This window comes from Dermacentor variabilis, chromosome 5 (assembly GCF_050947875.1).
Source record: "Dermacentor variabilis isolate Ectoservices chromosome 5, ASM5094787v1, whole genome shotgun sequence".
In the NCBI taxonomy this organism is placed as follows: domain Eukaryota; kingdom Metazoa; phylum Arthropoda; class Arachnida; order Ixodida; family Ixodidae; genus Dermacentor; species Dermacentor variabilis.
The window spans coordinates 32,517,655-32,535,885 of record NC_134572.1 but is presented as its reverse complement, the minus strand read 5'-3'; the positions used below and the strand labels follow the sequence as shown (position 1 = coordinate 32,535,885).

The 18,231-nt window shown below is 43.5% G+C and overlaps 1 protein-coding gene across 1 annotated transcript in view; it reads right to left on the bottom strand.

Moving 5' to 3' along the window:
• Window positions 1-2,669: 2,669 nt before the first annotated feature.
• LOC142582414 (aminopeptidase N-like) overlaps window positions 2,670-18,231 on the bottom strand; it is an 85,490-nt gene continuing 69,928 nt past the window's right edge. The window contains exons 13-20 of the mRNA XM_075692108.1: window positions 17,205-17,260; window positions 13,822-13,969; window positions 13,057-13,136; window positions 12,166-12,279; window positions 11,482-11,649; window positions 8,867-9,010; window positions 5,057-5,138; window positions 2,670-4,670 (exon numbers count right to left, since the gene is read on the bottom strand). Of these exons, the coding sequence (XP_075548223.1) occupies window positions 4,521-4,670; window positions 5,057-5,138; window positions 8,867-9,010; window positions 11,482-11,649; window positions 12,166-12,279; window positions 13,057-13,136; window positions 13,822-13,969; window positions 17,205-17,260 (942 nt within the window). The 3' untranslated portion in view covers window positions 2,670-4,520. The remainder of the gene's footprint in view (window positions 4,671-5,056; window positions 5,139-8,866; window positions 9,011-11,481; window positions 11,650-12,165; window positions 12,280-13,056; window positions 13,137-13,821; window positions 13,970-17,204; window positions 17,261-18,231) is intronic.

The window sequence follows — 18,231 nt, the reverse complement described above, 5'->3', positions numbered from 1 at the left end:
ATTTCTTTCCCAAAGCTAGACTGATTTTTTATCTGCAGTTGTCGGATTTTATACCCAATTTCTCGGCTGATATTGTGAAAGTAGTGCTTGCTCTACGCAAATTAAATCCACCAATTACATCGGCTGCAATTATCACCGAAGTTTGCGTTGTCACTTACTGCTTCTGGTGACTCGCGTTTTAAGGACGTTTCATACATCGCTACCTATATAGATACTTAAGAATCGTCCGTTTTGTTTGAGTACTTAGCCACGGAGTCGTATATTTAAGTGAAATTGCCGATTCTTTAGCCAAGGCTTCTATAGGCAGCCCTTTTCTTCCATATTGCTCTTTGTCTGCTTATGTCACGGCTGCTCGATTTCGTAGGCGTGTCAACATGCAGGCATTGTCAGGCTCTCCGCTGACTAACTCCACGGATTACCGACATATTTTACATCCCTAGGGCAGATAATTTTGCCAGACAGGAAAAATTGGAGTGTTCATCACGAGGCTGCGCTGTAGCATACTAATTGGCTAATGGCTAATTGTGACCTTTGTTGATGGCTAATTTTCCATCAACACAGGTCTGGACTGGTTCCCTCACCACTGTGTTCATTTTGTGGCGAGACAGACTATATATACCTTTTTCTTGTACTTCTAGACGTTTCTCTGTAGTAAGAGAAATATTACCACTAACCGTGCAACGCAGTGCTGGTATATAATCGACCGCGCCTGTGGTTCTGTCTTTTGCAGCCTCTATTTTTGGCTTCAGCAACAGAAATGCTTGCGAGGAAATTCAAAATTTTCTCACTGAATCCACTCAATTACCCGCTACATTTCTTTTTAAATTCTGCGTTTGGTGTTGAATTTTTTCTTGTCGCACGCTATATACTTTTTATCTACAATTGGCAATACCAACTTTTGGTTAATTCTTCGTTTCTTGCTCATTTCTCCTAAGAGGAAGCTTTAGCTCGTGTGCTCTTATCTAAATACACGTAAAAGGAGAATTCGTTATTCTCGGCAAACACTGCACCAAATTTGGCGAGGTTTGTTGCATTTAAAAGAAAAACTTAAAATCTAGTCACTGTTATTTCGAATTTTTCATTTAGGTCGTCAATTTTTTATTAAATATTGGCAAAATAAAAATTTTAGGAAAACGAAACTATGAAGTTAACTTTGTAACTCAGCAATGAAAAGTGATATCACAATCTGTGAATTGCATTTAATAGTACATCTAATGCGAACAAAATTGATATGTTACACATAAATCCTAAAGGTTTTAGTAATATGGAAATACAGCTTTTGCAGAACCCTTGTACACAACGTAAAAAATTCACGTAAGATATAAATTCACAAACAAAATTTGTCTTCTTTGAATGATCTAATGGATGCCGTTTACAGAACTGCGATATCTGTTCTTGATGCAGAGCTATTAATTTGTAAACTTTGTGGTTCTATTATTTTCGAACTTTCGAATTTCTGAAAGTTGTTTTCACAGAATTCAGGCCCTAAATCGAAATCCCGCATGCCGCAGTTACTAGAATCTACCTTTATCTCTCACACGGAACAAATTTCATTAAAATCGGTCAAGGGGTTACCCCAGAAAAACGTTTTTGCGTTTTACATGTATTTCAATAGACCACGTCGGAGTTAGGCGGGAGCTAAAGCTTCCTCTTATCCTCCCGAATCATGGCCAATCCCCCATTGTGGGTATGCATCACTATCATTCAGGACAACCACCACAGCACTCACCGAAAAGAATCAACGTGTCAACTTATGCAAAGATGCGTTGCACTGGAAGAAAGATATAGAAAAAGCAAAAAGTTAAGGATTAAAAAGAGATAGAAACAAGGAAAGAAAGTGCTGTAGGCAGGAGTGTGTACTGCTGTCTACGCGAAGGGGACACTAAACAGTGATGTTAAGATATACTGTTATGGTAAACTACGCTTCTGCAGTAAGACGACGGCCACTTGCGGCGGCAGGCGGCTTGGTAAGGAAAGAAAGTCGCAAAAACGAAAGAAAGCTGGCAACGCCACTCGGAAGTTTTCGCACTGAGTCAGCCTGCCGTGACGTCATGGATTTTGACATCGTATACATGTGCACAATCGACTGTTCGTCTATAAAGGATCCCGGCGGCCGCGTTTCAATGGGGACGAAATGCAAAAGCGCACGTTTACCATGCACTGGGTGCACGTTAAAAATCCCTAGGTGGTCAAAATTAATTCGGTGTCCCCCACTATTGCGCGCTTCAAGATCAGGTCGTGGAGTGGCACGTAAAACCCCAGAACTTAATTGAAAACTTAATCTATATAAAGTACTGCATTCTAATATAATAGAACTAAACGTTCGAAACATTTTGAAACCCGCGCCGCCACACATATCTGCGTGTCTTTCGTGTCAGCTAAGAAACCTTGGGCTTCGAAGTTAATCCGTAGCCCTATAATATGCTGCAACTCACCCAACGGGCAACCTCAGTCCGGGCGCAAGCAGCCTCTGTAGCGATCACAGATCTCACGCGCGTGGCGAACCGCAGAGACAGTGGTTCACGCTGCAGCTAATGTTCCGCTTTGTGCGCGCCCGCGCTTTGTCACGTGAGACATTCGCAGCGCACGATGCAAGTCAACGTGCGTTTAAGAAGTGTGCGCTGCGCAGCGGGAAAGGCACTTGGAATCGGAAAGCCATGCATGACACGTTGTACGCTTATCGCTCTTTATTTACAGTAAGTTTACAAGACAAAATGTTGTGGGATGATACACATGACAAATAGCAACCGCGCAAGTGAGGCATACTCTCACTTTCGTTTCATCTCTCGCCCGTACACTGGCGAAGGCAACTATGCCACGTATCAATAGCAGGTCTTTCACAAAAGTACATTCAAGAGCAGAGTAAATCGCGACAGCGTGCATTCAAAATTATCCTTGAGAGTGATATGTGCAGGGGTTCGAAACAACGCAATATTTCGGAACTTGAGAAATTATGCATACTCGAAATAACTCCGAGTAACAAGTATACATAGGGTTTACCAGCGAGTGCGGAGTGAAACCTACATGAATGGCTTGCACGAAGGTGATCGTAGCCACTGAAACACTGGTAGAAGCAAAACCAGTGGCAAACAATTCTCGTTATGCAAATCGGCTTATCCCGAACGGCGCACTGAGAACCGTTCGTGGTGCTCGGTATATATGGCTTCGGTTACATCACGTGCAAGGCATTTACAAATGAGAGGCGATGTCATTTATGCGACGGAGTATAGCACTTAACACTGCGTGTATTTCACACTGCGCAAACATGCGCTAGCAGCAAATTATCTTGCTCGCACAACTGACGCCAAAACGCGCGAACCAGCCTTGGGAGGTCTATATTACAGAACTTTTGTACAAGGTCGTCGTAAGATTAAGCAAACTTATATTGCTGGCTTGGTAAAGCAGTTACATGCATTGCAACTTGGATATCGCGTGCGAGTTAAGAAAATATCCATGCACGTCTGAGGAACATAAAAAAGAAAAGAGGAGTATCAGACGCCTTATCAATACCAAAGCTGTTAAAGAAAACATCACTACATTGAAACCCACAAATTCGAGACGCTGCGACAAACGGCAACTAAAGCACATAGCGTGTTCGTAGCTTTGCCGTGAAAAGCGTACCTCAATATTTCGGGCGTTTTTATTCGTTGTTCTAAAGAAATATATCCGCGAACAGAGTCCACTGCTAAATAAACGTCACAGAGTGCGAAAAAAGTGTACCCCAAATCTCCAAACAAAAGTCTCAAAACGTGCCTATAAGTGACAATCATGCTACCGTCACACCTGCAGCAAGGTGTGACCAACTAATACGTCACTTGTGACCGTCACCTATCAGCTGGTCACGTAACACAAAAATGCACGTGGGAGGAACTGCCCTGTAGGCAGACGCTTCACATCTCGCCAAAGAAATACAACGACCATCGAGTTCCTTTACAGCAGCGTTTCAGCAAAGGGTACCTGACCGCGAATGATGTGGAAATAACTGACGTCACTCAGAACCCATACGACCCCTCATTATCTGGACATGTATAAGGGAACCCGGTAAGCCCTCCTAAATCACACACTGCGTGACGTTGGATAAAGTGCGATAAAAATGAGCTGAATAACAGCTTACTGCATTTAGTCAATCAAAATAAAATGGGGTAAAAATATTTTCAGTGCTCACAAAAATCCCAACGTCGCGCTCTAGGCAGCGACCAATGCTCCTTATTTACACAGTCATACGCACAGAAAAAAACCAAAACAAAGAAGAGGACAAGCAATACATTCAAGCACAACATGCGCCAGTCACGTAACATTACTCAAACCCGCACGATCGTCCACCGCAAACCAGAACCGAAAACACAACCAGAAGAATTTCCACTGGATAATTCAGCTGATGTACATAGGACTTCCGTTAGGTGTAGTTAATTCGGCACAAGGAATGAAGTAAACAGTGTACAGGAACAAAAGAACAAAATAGAGCGCATCTCGGTTTATCAATTTGGTATAACCTAGGATGCCTAAGTGAGGCCGGGCGGCTACTTTATTTTTTCGTTCAGCCAGTCCCGTATCCGGGCGTAGTTCTTCTCCTTCCAGCGGATGTTGGACTCGGCCTTCTCGACGGTCTGCTTGTAAGTCCGGCCCACAGCCGACACGGTCTCCTTGTGCTTCTCGTAGAACACGCTCAGCTAATGCGGGGGAAAAAAGATAAACGGCAGCCGCATTATACGAAGAAGTAAAGAGTGCATGATTTATTGTGAACATCATCTTAAGTGCCTCTCTCTATACGTCCTCGCTGACGCACCGACTGACATATTTCGTGAGCAAACGCCCACGTTTGCGTGGAAGACGCCTCATCAACTAGGGCTAACACAAGATTGCTGCGTTCATTGCGCGATAGGGACGTGAAATAATGTCATATCATTGACATGTATGGCTCGAATCGTTAAAGCTTTGAAATTTGTTATCTTAAAAGGACCTACCCCTTACAACAAAAGAATTGACTAAACGAAAATATCTCTCTTATTTGTGCACGTCATGGTCATCTCGTTCTGTTATGTAGGAAAGCACTCACCATCTCCATCTGGAAGTGTGAATGGATCGAGCCACTGGCTGAACCGAAGATACGAGGAAGTGAGAATGCGCCAGCTGAGTAGCTGCAGCGAGGAATAAAAAAAAAAGAATTATATGATGCAATGCAAGCACTCGCTATGATCATCGCGCTCCATGGGCAACTCGTTAGAGTACACTGAACATTACTCGACGTCAGCTCCTGTCAACTACTGCCTCTGCGCAACCAATTAAAGCATAAAAACGTCAATCTAAGTGAGGATTTTTCAATTGCTACACGAACCGCACGAAGAAAACTTATAGCATTCGGTAAGAGCCAAGCCTTATCTGAACCTTTCAAATTGTGTTATAATAAGTTAATCCTGAACGAAAAATCGTATGTGTATAACGCCAATTCTGATCAAATTGAACATCTTAAGCAACGCAGTGATAACGTAACGCGTGCAGGTCCTGTTCCGCCACGTCCTCCGATCTAGGAAAGCGCGAGGGGCAGTGGTTCATTTTTAAAAAATTTCCTCAAGTTTCAGTTTTATGCTCTAACGTTAGAAGTACCTCAAACAAATACGATTATTTATCGTCTGCAATTGACACATGTTCTGCAAAAATCATTGCGCTTACTGAAACATGGTTGCCGGCGCATCTCGCTGACATAGAAGTGTTTCACGGTGCTGTGCAATTTCGTCTTTATCGCTGCGATCGTACTGCGCGCAGAGGAGGTGGCGTCCTTTTGGAAATTTCAAATGGCATTCCATGTTCTCTTGTCTGTACGAGCGATGATCGAGAGGCTGTCTGGGTTTCCGTAGCTCTTGGTCACAAAAAATTGATCATAAGCGTGTGCTATCGCTCACCCTCTGCGGAACCTACCTCTTTCCATGACCTGCACGACAGTATTAACCTTGTTCGCACGCGATTTCATTCATCTCCCATCCTACTTCTTGGCGATTTTAATTTTCCAAACATAACCTGAAACGATCAATATTCTTCACTTTGTATCTTTTCGGCCCAAGCTAAGGAGTTTTTAGACTTCTGCTCAGTTTTTTCGTTGCCACAGCTAGTAACTCAACGTACACGTCTAGCTTCTAACGCTGCAAGCACCCTCGACCTGGTTTTAACATCCTACCCTGATACAATCTTGGAGATAACACACCTACCTGGTATAAGCGATCACTGCCTACTTGCAATTTCAATAATTTAGCACCAAACCAAATAAAACTAGAAGAGCTATACATACAGAAACGCTAACTTTACCGCCATAAATAACGAATTAATTGCATTTCTCGACACTTCCCTACTGAATTTGGAAAGTCGTTCGCTTTAGCACAATCGGGGCATGTTCGCCACTAGAGTTTAAGAACTAACAGAAAAGCACACTTCATCCCGCTTCATTACGTACAATTCTGAGGCTCATTGGTGAAATACCTATCTGATGCGCCTATGTAACCGCAAGAGGCGCCTATACCGCTCCGCAATACACTCACCAACTGACACACGCTAGTCTGCTTATAAGTCTGCATTCGACACGTACGTAACAGTACTAAAGAAAGCTAAATATAACCTTCTATCTAACGTACCTCTATCAATGTTAAAGTCTAACGTTAAAAAGTTTTAGGCTGTAATCAACCCCTTGCGTGATGAGCACCTAACTATGGAAGACCCATTGGGCATGCTTATACTTAACGAACAGTGCGCTGCCGCCGTTCCTGACTCATTTGTGCAAATCTTTGTCCCCTACAATGATCGCCTACCTCGTACTCGCCAATACGCTTATGTAGTTGTGCCTCCAGTGATCGCTGATACGGCTGGCGTTGCAAAACTAATTGATTCCCTGTAACAACACTTATCACCTGGTTACGACTTTTTAGTTCTGTTATTCTAACAAAACTTTTTTATCACTCACTCGATACATCTACTCAACCTAGCCAATGGAAAATCAGGAAGGTGGTTCCATTGTATAAATCAGTTAACACAAATTTAACAGTTAATTATCGCCCCATCTCACTCTCAAGTACTTTCTGTAAACTGCTTAAACATATAGTTTTCAAACATTTTGTTAACTTCCTGAATCCGATGCATTTTTCACACCAGCTCAGCATACATTTAGAAAAAAAAACACTTTTAAGTGAAACTCAGACTGCAATCTGTACGTTCAAAATGCATCGCATTCTCGATCGTTCATCATTTGCAGAATGCATACTTATACATTTCGCTAAAGCATTTGATAAAGTCTGTCATAAACTTTTACATTATACACTAAGTCATCTGAACCTTGACACTAACATCATGAAGTGGATTGAATGCTTCCTATCTAATCGCACTCAATTTGTAACCGCAAACGGCCACAACTCACCACTTCGAAGTGTAACCTCCGGTGTACCACAAGGTTCAGTGCTCGGGCTTCTTGTTTCTCCTTTATATTAACGACCTTCTTTCCTCACTATCACCTAACGTTCACTTATTTGCTGATGATAGTGTTATCTTTCGTGAAATGCAGAGGATCCTAACCGCCTTCAACCTAATGCAGTTAGTGTGGCTAACTGGTGCAAACATTGGCCAATGGAACAAAACGTTAGGAAATGTAAAGTGATGCGTGTATCCCTAATAACTAACAGCATGCATACATATTACTAAATAATGTTCCCTTGGAGTTAGATCACTCTTATAAATACCTAGGTGTACATATCTCCGCTAACTTATCTTGGAATGTTCATAACAACTACGTAATCCGCAATGCTCACGGCATGCTTGGCTACCTACGCCGTAATTTTTCAACCGCCCCTTCATCCATGAACCCTTATACGTCCGAAACTAGAATAGGCATGCACTGTTTGGGATCCCGTCAGTGACAAACTAATTTATTCATTAGAATTCGTGCAAAATAATTCAGTTCGTTTCATTTTACGTAATTGCAAGAGAGCCAGTGTGTCTGCCATGAAAACCAACCTTGCATTTACCCCACTTTCTTCTCGTCGTAAAATCGCACGTCTAGTTCTTTTTCATAAACTATACCATCATTCAACACTCCTAAACGATCTCACTTCTCAGCCCCAATGAGTATCACCTCGAATCGATCACCGTTATAAGGTCTGGTCTCGAATCATGCCACACTAAAACTTCTTTGCAGTCATTTTTCCTTCGGTCATCTATGGAATCGAACCATCTTCCTGGTGAAGTTGTATCCATTTACGATAACCAAAGATTTCAAGCAGCCTTAGCTAACATTGTGTAATGGAAGCATTTTTTTATTTACTGTATGGTTGTAAAAAAAGTGCATTTGTATTGATCACTTTACTATCTTAGTTTGCGACTAATTTATCATGACGTTGTAAACCCTAGCTAAAACTATATAATCAGAAGGCTTTGTATACTTAAACGCTCTAACTGCTTATATTTGTTTCTTTTTCTCATTTGCTGCAACTCCCTCCTCTATTTAATGCCTTTGGCCTTGAGAATAATAAATAAATAAATAAATAAATAAATAAATAAATAAATACAACAAAACAAACCTTATCCACTCAATGCAGACGGCCAAGCCGCACAATGAACAATCACACGAGCCTTCAATGCCACTGGCACCAGCGTTCACATCACGCAGTGCACATGTGAACACACGTGATCATCTTATTGTGTGTGTGAAACATCCTTGCGTAAAAAAAAGGTAACATACTAGGCTTTTTTGTTGCTCATACATTGTGTTTTGCCACGAAGTGATGATGGTGACAATATGATGTGTGTTTCATAAATTGCTGTGCATTTCGTTTGGACTCTATGTCCCACCGCGTTCACCCGAATGCGTGTAATTTCGTGCTTCACGTACGTCTTGTAGATGGCTTCCCAGTTCTCGAGCAGGAAGTTGAAGAGGAGGCTGCGGCCGAAGACAGTGGAAGCGACTGCGCTGATGACCGCCGCGCCGTCCTGCCGGCGAACGCCGGAGTCGGGCGTGATTGTCTTCATCAGGAAACTGCGACGGGAGAGAAAAGACACGGTCATTGTTAGAGTCGCTCACTGCGCACATTATGCTGTCAAGAAAAAAAGAGAGACGCCCGCCGCGAAACTGTTGTTAATAAATACTAGACATTTCGGCTTCTTGACATGAACTTACTATACCCGACCAGACAGGATGTGGTCAAACCTCAGATCTCATCTTGTGTTGTAGTTTGTATATTGGCTATATTGGGGCTGTGTTCTCGATGGATCGGTCTCCGGTATATCCAGTTCAGTGCATGTTATCGAAGCACTGCAGAGTCATTGATAGTCATACAAGTGCATGACATCACGCTCGCACAAAAATGAAATCATCTCCAAAGTGATCCGAGAGCATACGGGTACTGCGCGAGCAGTGCTCGCATAACGTTTTAGTTAGGAAGCTTAATCCTATAAGGAACGCGCCTCCAGCGATTGAATCTAACGCCAAGAGCACCTCGTACCCTAACCTCTGCCCTTGATATATATAGCTCTGTCTTTTATATATATATAGCTCTGTCTAATATATAGCTCTGTCTTGATATATATAGCTCTGTCATATAGCTATGTCTTTTCTGTAACTCAAAAGCATGCCAGCCTGTTGATTCGAACTGACATTCGGGGGAAACTTGCAGGCAAGACGTGCAGGGCAAAAAAAAAAAAAAAATCACCGTTGCGTAAGAAGGAGGCACCTTCAACTCCGAGATGCATCCCATGCTCTCAGTTGTTACCCTATAGATTCGTCTAGGTGAGGAATAAAGGCCGTGCGTGTCGCATCCCGACTTTGTTAGCCTGATTACCTGCACGTTAATTTGTGGGAAAGCAAAAATGTCGTTTGCAGAACAACTCCCTCTAAAATGCCCTTCCAGGTTTCGATGCTTCGAGCTTTCTTCGAGGTTTCGCTGCTTTTGTTCTCTTCAGTGAAACAAAAGTCAGCTTCCGGCCTTAAATGCCCGTTCTGTTTAACTTTTGGACCTTCGGTGTTCCGTCCTTGTGTTTCCTAGGAAACGGCCAGAAAGGGGCAGTAAAGGAGGATACACTATACGGGCAGAGTTTTCTTAAACTTCCACTATACGTGAACGATGGGCGAGCGAGCTGAAGCGCGTTCAAAGGAACGCGCCGAGTTTTCTCAGGGGACACTATAGCCTCCGGCAAGCCAAGGCGGCTGTTGTTTCCGACACCTCGCCGAGAAGCAAATGCTGCCGGGGCCTTCTTCTGACTGCATTTCGCAGCTTACCTCCGTCGTGCTATTTTTAACTAAGGTTTCATCGGAAGGAAAAATGGGGCGAGCTTTGTGTCAATAGCGAGGCGTGCGTAAGCCTGCAGATGACCCAATTTTCCACAGTCGGTACCGCGGTGCAATCGTGTCAACTGCAGACTACGGAGAATTCTTTGCGCGGCGCCGATTGCTTCGTGCTCATAAAGCTGCCTGCGGCGCGAAGACGAATGCCGATCAAAGGACGCAGAACCATGGCCTTTGTCCTTAGGACATGCCTTTCGTTGTCGCCGCGTGATTGTGTAGAGCCTTATACTGCTTCTCTGTTGTGCGCTTTCGTAACCCGGATAGCTTTATTTTCCTGGATAGCTGCGGTTGGCAGGGGATTATTTTAAAAACGGTAAACAGTGCAAATTGGCAAAGTAATTATTATTATTATTATTATTATTATTATTATTATTATTATTATTATTATTATTATTATTATTATTATTATTATTATTTGTGACGGTGCCCCAGCTCCATATCTCTACAAAGTACGTTGTTCTGTGTAGTTGTGCAGCACAGCAGTGTACAGCCTACTTTATTATTATTGTGGTAACCTTTATGGGCGCGCACATTTTCACGTGCATCTGTCACTGCAGTTACGTATTGCTACTGTAACTTTTGTTCCGATCGATGTTACCTATAGCCTCGAGAAAACAAACAGAACATCAAGATCATCACAGTTATTACCGTTAGTTAGCATCGTAGCTGTTACCTTTAAATAATAACATGTGTGTATTATAAAGGTCACCGTGATAGCACAAGATGATTGCACCTTCTTGTACGTATAGGCGCTCAAAGAACCTAGCTATGGCAAACACCCGTATACCTATATTAAAACGTGTCTGTATGGATTTCAATAATTCCATATTTATCGGTACTATTCTCATGGTATCGATGAAGATCCAATTGCTCGTTAGAGTAAAATGCAAGACTCAAATGTGGTGGTGGTAGTAATGATGATTGCGAACATGACATATCGATTCCGTAGTTGTTTCCGAAATTAGCAAAGTGCGGGAAACATGCGGAATTGTTGGACTGCATAAGAAATGTTTGAGCGGAGAACCGTAGCTAAGTACTACAACTGCCAAGTAATTTGGGCAAGATTTCCTCAGTTGCGGCAACCACCGCAGGGTTTCGGTGCGCAGCGCGACGTGCGGGTGTGACGGCGCCCATGGAACACGCCAGTGTTGGCAGAAGGTGCTCACCTGTTGAGGACCCATGGTTCCCTGGAACAGGCCAAGCTTTGCAGCTGCTTCACTTTCTCCGACGCCACAGAGGTCTTGTTGTACATGTCCCACATGAACAGCCAGTCGTCGTAGTTACCGTTTTCGATGGCCGTGCAGTACACAAACGAACGGAAGTTGGGTTTGATGCTGCGGTGGCAAGAAAAATCAACAGAGGCATTAGAAAGAGAGCAAAAAAAAAATGCTCCCGTAAATTGCGATGAAGTGTTACGTAATCCCAACGTGTCTATGAACGTTACATTTATCTGCGTTCAAAAAAGGATCACGTTTATCTGCGTTCATATACCTGTCACGTTTATCTGTTGCTACTCGGACACTTATTAGAACACCGGGCAGATGATGTTCACAGTAATTCCATTTTCGGTTTTGTTAAGACACCAGAAGGCTAACTGCAACTAGACATCGATAACCAGATCCTGAATAGTTTATATCGTTGTATAAAACTATTCGTAATGTCAGTGTTGCTTATACCCAGTCTCGACTGTAATCCCCTCACACAATAATGCACTCCGTAATCAAGTTGTAACTTCGGCACTCACAAATCAATCAATTCAATCAAGCTTGATCGATCAACCGAACAATAGCCGTGAAAACAGTTATCGCGCAGAAAAGGAATTAAGTCGGCGCAAGAACACCGCCACTCACGGGCTTTTCTCCGCCTTGCTGTCTCTCCAAGTGCGGAAGTAGTTGAGAGCTTCCTTGACACAGTCCTCGTGGCCCAGTGTGCACGCTGTTGCGTACATCTCAGTGCGAAGGAACCTGCGGAAGCGGAAATGACGTAGACACAAGTCGAAACCCCTGCGTTTCACTCTCAGGTACGGGTTAATAATAGAGATGGGCTGAATTGTCACCATTGAATTGCTGAGGTGATTTTTAAGCGATCATGACGGAAGTGAGCAAAGCAGTGGGGAAAGGATGCGAAAGAAAACGTTGCCTTGAAATTTCGCCTTGAATTCGACCGGAAGCGTTGGCTTTACAAACTGGGCAAGCTGGTTCAATGTTAGCTTCATTCAGAATTTATTAAATGCATTTATTCAAGTTTAAATCCAAACCATTTTTTTTTCTGGGAAGATCTGGATGGTCTTCATGACTAAAAGCTGCTCGAGCTGCTTGACTGGGTCTTTGAAAATCCTGACATTGGTAGTACATAACATTTACTTAAACAATAGAGGCAAGAAAATAAAAATAAAGAATAACGAGCCGCTGACACTTCCATGTGAGGCTGCAAGAGTAGAGTCGAGTTGTGCTTCCAACAAACGCGTGGGTCTCAAGCATTTGACATGAATCATAGGTGGTACAATGCGCTGTGCCACTACGCGAAACCAAATCGCGAAATTATGTCAGGTGAGGCTGATCCAGTAAAACGGGAAAAAATCGCACCTCGTGCGTACTGTGGTAATTTGCGTACGGCACTGGTTCCCGTGGTAAGAAAAACAAAACAACTCTAGAGTTATAAATATTCTGGCATTGACTGACGCCGCAGAGGTCCAGCGCAGGCCTCTTAGCAGAGAGGAAATAAGCGGAAGCAAGTCTCACGTCGTCAAAATGGATTCCCCTTCCTCCTCGTTCCACGTGAGGCGGTCGTAGTTCGGCTTCACTAGGCTGAGCAGATATTTCTGCAAGAAAAAAGAAACAGCACGTCATCATATTTCATGGAACGTTCCCATGTATGTTGTCTTAAGTATTGTAACCACGAATAAGGCTTTAGTCAAGTTCTACTCATTAAAGTTTAACATGGACACAAGCACGGTGTCGCCGTTTTATACATTCACTGGAATTGTAAACGTACAAATATCGTGTTCACATGGTCTTCTGGTATGCGTGCTGCCCTAGCGAGAGTAGGGCGTGGTAAATTCTAAAATGCAAAAAAGAAAGAAAGAAAAGTACGCCTCTCGTGAACGCCGGAATTTCAGAAATATGATTTAAGTTGGAGCTATGTACTAGAAAAGCAATACCGCCGTTCGCTTATTTGTGTTAAGTGTTTGTACCTAACCTATAGGTGAGCAACTACCTTTCTCGAGTGCTGGCTTGAGGCACCGGGACCTTTCTGGAGGGCGGACCACATTGCTTAAGAAAAAAATTTATCCGCTTAAATAAATTGTGTGGCAATTCTCTTACACAGCTTCCGGCTGAAGCGTTTTGCTAAAATGATACGAAAAGGTGGAAAATGTTGTTTATCACGCAGGATAAGCTGCGGGGCAATGAGTCGGGATCGGAGGGCCGGAAGGGGTCGGATGGCGGGCCGCATTTTGTCCATGTCCGAGCTATCATTTGTTTGCGGCTATAACAGCGTGCACCGACCTTCCACTTTCCGTAGACTTCGGTGGTCTCCAGCATGCGGCTGATGAAGGCGAGGTTCGCGGAGATGGGGCTCCAGGCGATGTACGACTCTTCCTTAGCCAGGTACTGCGTCGCGTTCAGAGCCAGACCATAATCCAGGGTGCCAGCCCTGCGAAAGAGCAGCACGGCATACAGTGGCGGAACGATCGGGCCGAGATAATTCTTATAGGGAATAAATTGAAGGAGCCTTCAAAGAAATGCACGAACACACGGACATAACAGGGTGCAATACAAGTACTAATTTATTCTGTATCGTGATTCAACTCACCAAACTACACATCCCGATTGTTATGGACACGCGTTTGCGAACAGCCATTCGCAAAAAGTGGGCATGCAGACAAATAAGCGAGAAACGGCAGCAGAGGTTAGAGGAAGTGGGCGACACCTCTTTAGGACAACGGTGATTTATCATATACGTCATCACATTTATGCGAAAGAGAATACAGTTTATGCGGTTCATAACACCACTGTTGGCGCTCCTGCGTCGCCTTGTGGCTATCACAGTGAAGCACGTCTATAGGAACTAGTGCGACCAGATCATAGAATGGCAATGAAACATTGGTAATTCGCGTGGCAAGGTCACAAAAAGACATGGGGGAAAAATAGAACAAGAAGTTCCTGCATGACGCGGAACTGAAATGTAACGGTTTACATAACAAACATAAAAGCCACTAAAAGCCACGATGATTTTGTAATTCAGAAATATAGGAAAAGAAAAAACTACCGACTATGAACATAAGCTTTAGCGACGCGTTCAACGTATTCCACAGTTGCTCTTGACTCCTGTCTTATCGACAAGTTTGAACAGCCGCACTGAAAAAAAAAATATGCCATGAACCAAGCAGCTCGGTTAAGTACTGTTCTGACACTCCCAGTATAGAGTTTGTGGTTGGATAGTTCGTACTGAATTTTTGAAGACGGTAGATGAGTAATGCCGAAACAGACGAAATGAAGACACGCATCAGTAAGCTACTTTTTTTTTTCTTCGCTCTTAATCTCGGAAGCGGTGGGGCTCACTGCCTACTCCGTCACAAGCCCTTCAACACGTGCCCGCTTGCATCGCTCCTCGGTTCCAACGCGGCTCACCCAAACCCCTCCAACCTGTCGAGTGTTACGTCGGCAGGAATTTATTAACAGAATAGGAATCGTATTTAATATTCTTCACAGCGAAATTATTTCTGCGTACACTTTCGAGGTATCACCACTCAGCGCTAACAAAGCTGAACAAAGGCTTTGTTGGTGCTTCATTGCGGCAGCATGCGTCCGTCGAGGAGAGCCTACGCAGTTCTTAGCCCCCTCTGGCTAAGCGGCTGGCGCAACGCTGGTGCGCAGCGTTTATTAAACAGTTGGTCAGAGAATATTGAATGTGGCGTAATTACACCCTCTAGAGTTCCAAACGTTCTTCCGTCGTTTGAAGGAGTATTAAACTAAACTGTCAATTTAAGTTAGAGTGATCGATACAAACAGGAAATAAACCACTTTTACCAAAGGCTGATGCATGGCATGCCAGAAGAGCGACGTAACATGGAAGACGGTTGGTGAAGCCACTTTTTTTTTTTTTTTTTTGTCAGAAACGTCGTTGCATGGCGTCACACATTAGCAACAACGTCTGGACAAGGCCACCTAACTGTTGACAATTTAAATATAAAAGAAATTAAAAGAAATTAAAATGCAACACGTAGAAGTAGCCGCAGGCTTTTCCTGCAAGAAAAGGGGTAAAAAGCACATTAGCCACTTAATACCCTTCCTCTATTCAACTTCGCCTTTCGCGGTCGTATATAGGACCACGAATTCGGACGTCACGCAATATCCTCGCTTTGCCACTGCCTTCGTGCAAATCGAGTCTTCATTTGCCATTTTGTGCCTGATAGTCTGCCCCCTTACCAGTTGTACACAAGCTGAAAACATTTTAAAAAGCCAATTCCTCACTGTGGAGTAATGCGGTACTCGTCTATAGTGCCATTTTTAACAAACGACACACTGGAAGACAGGCTGCCGATCAAAGTCTTCACCTTCTTCCAGCTCTAAGTTCGGCAACAGCTGCTGCCGCGACCTCCACAGAAATGGCGATAATACGATACCGCACACATCCCGTTTCCTGTGTCGCCGGAATACGCGCTCCGCAAGCTCAACGTCATGGAGCGAATGCAAAGGTTTGCGCGGCCCGAACGTGTGCAGGGGGAATGAGACGTCCCATTGTGAACTTGCAGTGGCTCGCGTACCGGTCACAATGTTCGGCGCTAGAGCTGCAGTCTCAAGAAAAGAAAACATGTTCGCGTGGGTCCGTGATTTCGGATTGTCATGGAGAGTGGCATTTAAGATCTGTTCTCGTTAGAAACCATACATTTTGCCGAACTTATTTCTCTCAGCACTTCTTTTTTGTTGGTTTTGATGGGTGAAAAAAAAAATGGAGGCCGTTAGAGACAGGTATAAGACTCTTAGCTTTGGCGTTCCATCTATTACTCACTAGGGCTTCAATGAGCCAATAAGACAACTAACGTTAGAGATATTATATGAGTGGCTCATCAGCATGCGATGCGCGATTTGATCAACTGAGCGCCTAACAGCAAGTATAGAGACGACCTACCGAGACCCCGGCATATGCTCTAAATTAGCACTGAAACAACGCAACGCCAGCTCCTGTGTCAGAAGTGATCTTATGTAGGGTCTAAAAAAGAACCAAGTCGTTTCGCACGGCTCCAAACTGTGGACGCGAGCTCCACGTAAAAGACGGAACAATTAACGCGACAGCGCTTTCAGTTACCAGAACTCGTGACCCACCTGCTGCACCTATTTACGCTATTTTTAGATGTGAGAAAAAGCCGCCTACCATCGGCAATGCGCCTATATTGTTGCAGAGTCGTTCCCTACGAAATTCCAATCTACAAGCAGCTATTAGATTACCCAAAGGCATTTAAGTTCAATTCAGTAACAGTACCTCCGCATACACGTATACATACCACGTATTTCCCTTGTTGCAGGAATTTTTCCAGGACAACAAAAAAGTGTAGCTTCTTCATTGCAACAATATCTGCTATATGCGCCCTTCTTTAGAGCTATTCCATGAACAGCACACCATAAAAATTACAGACGCCGTTCTTTTTGTCAAACAATCGAATAATGTCTAGCAAAAAAAAAAAAAAGAAACGTGAAGTTTTGGTTACGGTATGTATGCATAAGTGCACCATAAAAATTTCACATTTGATGTCATAAGCCTGCATTCTCCGGTGATAAAATTCTGAAAACGTGAAATTTGTTCCGGCAATATTCTGAAGGATGTATTTGTCCCAAACTGACTACGTAAGGAACTTGCAAGCAAAATAGAGTTGTAACAAGCAACGAACCTTGCTAGATCCAAAATGTCGTCCAACAGTTGCGCCCTGTTAATGACGTGAATGTCCTGAAACGAAAAAAAAAAATATTAGCGAGCTTCTTTTTTTTTGTTGGCATTTAGTAATATGACGTGTTCGCACTGCCTGATTTCAGTGCGACGATTGCACGTGACAAAGTTAATTATAAGCCTGGTACTTCAATTGTAGTAATTGACAATGAGACCTATAATCACACAGTGCCCGAAGTCACATTACCAAATAATGTACTGTAAAAAAAGAAGAAAGAACGTGACACGCCCGCTATGCCCAGAAATTTGGTATTTATTGTTCGTACATTTCACAAAACATATTATATTAACAAATATTTGAAATATTTGAAATATTTGAAATTTTGAATGACTGACAATCACGTGGCACACCGCGCTAACCTTAGAAAACAAAGTTTTTACCCCGGTTTTAAGAACGAATCCATAATACAGCGAAGCTGTGTATGGCTAGGTTCTGGTGGATCTCGTCTCCGTGGACATAGACCAACAATTTTTCATACGCGGGCCGATCCCGAAGATAGTGCAAAGCCGGACCGACCCACGCCGGAGGCGAAGGAGGCGTTAAGTACTTCCCGTACATGGGCCGGTCCCGAAGATAGTGCAACACCGGGCTGACCCGTGGCGGAGGCGAAGTTCGCCATTGAGGGGCCCACATTCGCAGCTTCGCTCGTCATCCTCCTTCACAGTGTGGAAGGGCACTAGTTTTTTTTTTTTTTTGAAAATGTGTCTTCCCAATACTAGCAAGGACCGAAACCATTTTCCCGTCTACGTCGTCTTCATTCAAGATGCCCCATTGCTCAAGTCGGCGCTTTGTGATCATCTGGACTAAACATGCTCGTTGTTTAATAATTACCGATTTTTTTACACCTTTTAGGTTAACCACTCTTTTCAACAAAGCCTAAAAGGCCATTAAAGCAAGAATTTTCTCGATACCGGGAAATTATCTTGTGAACGGCATGCTGCTGACATCATCACAGACAAACGAGCACACC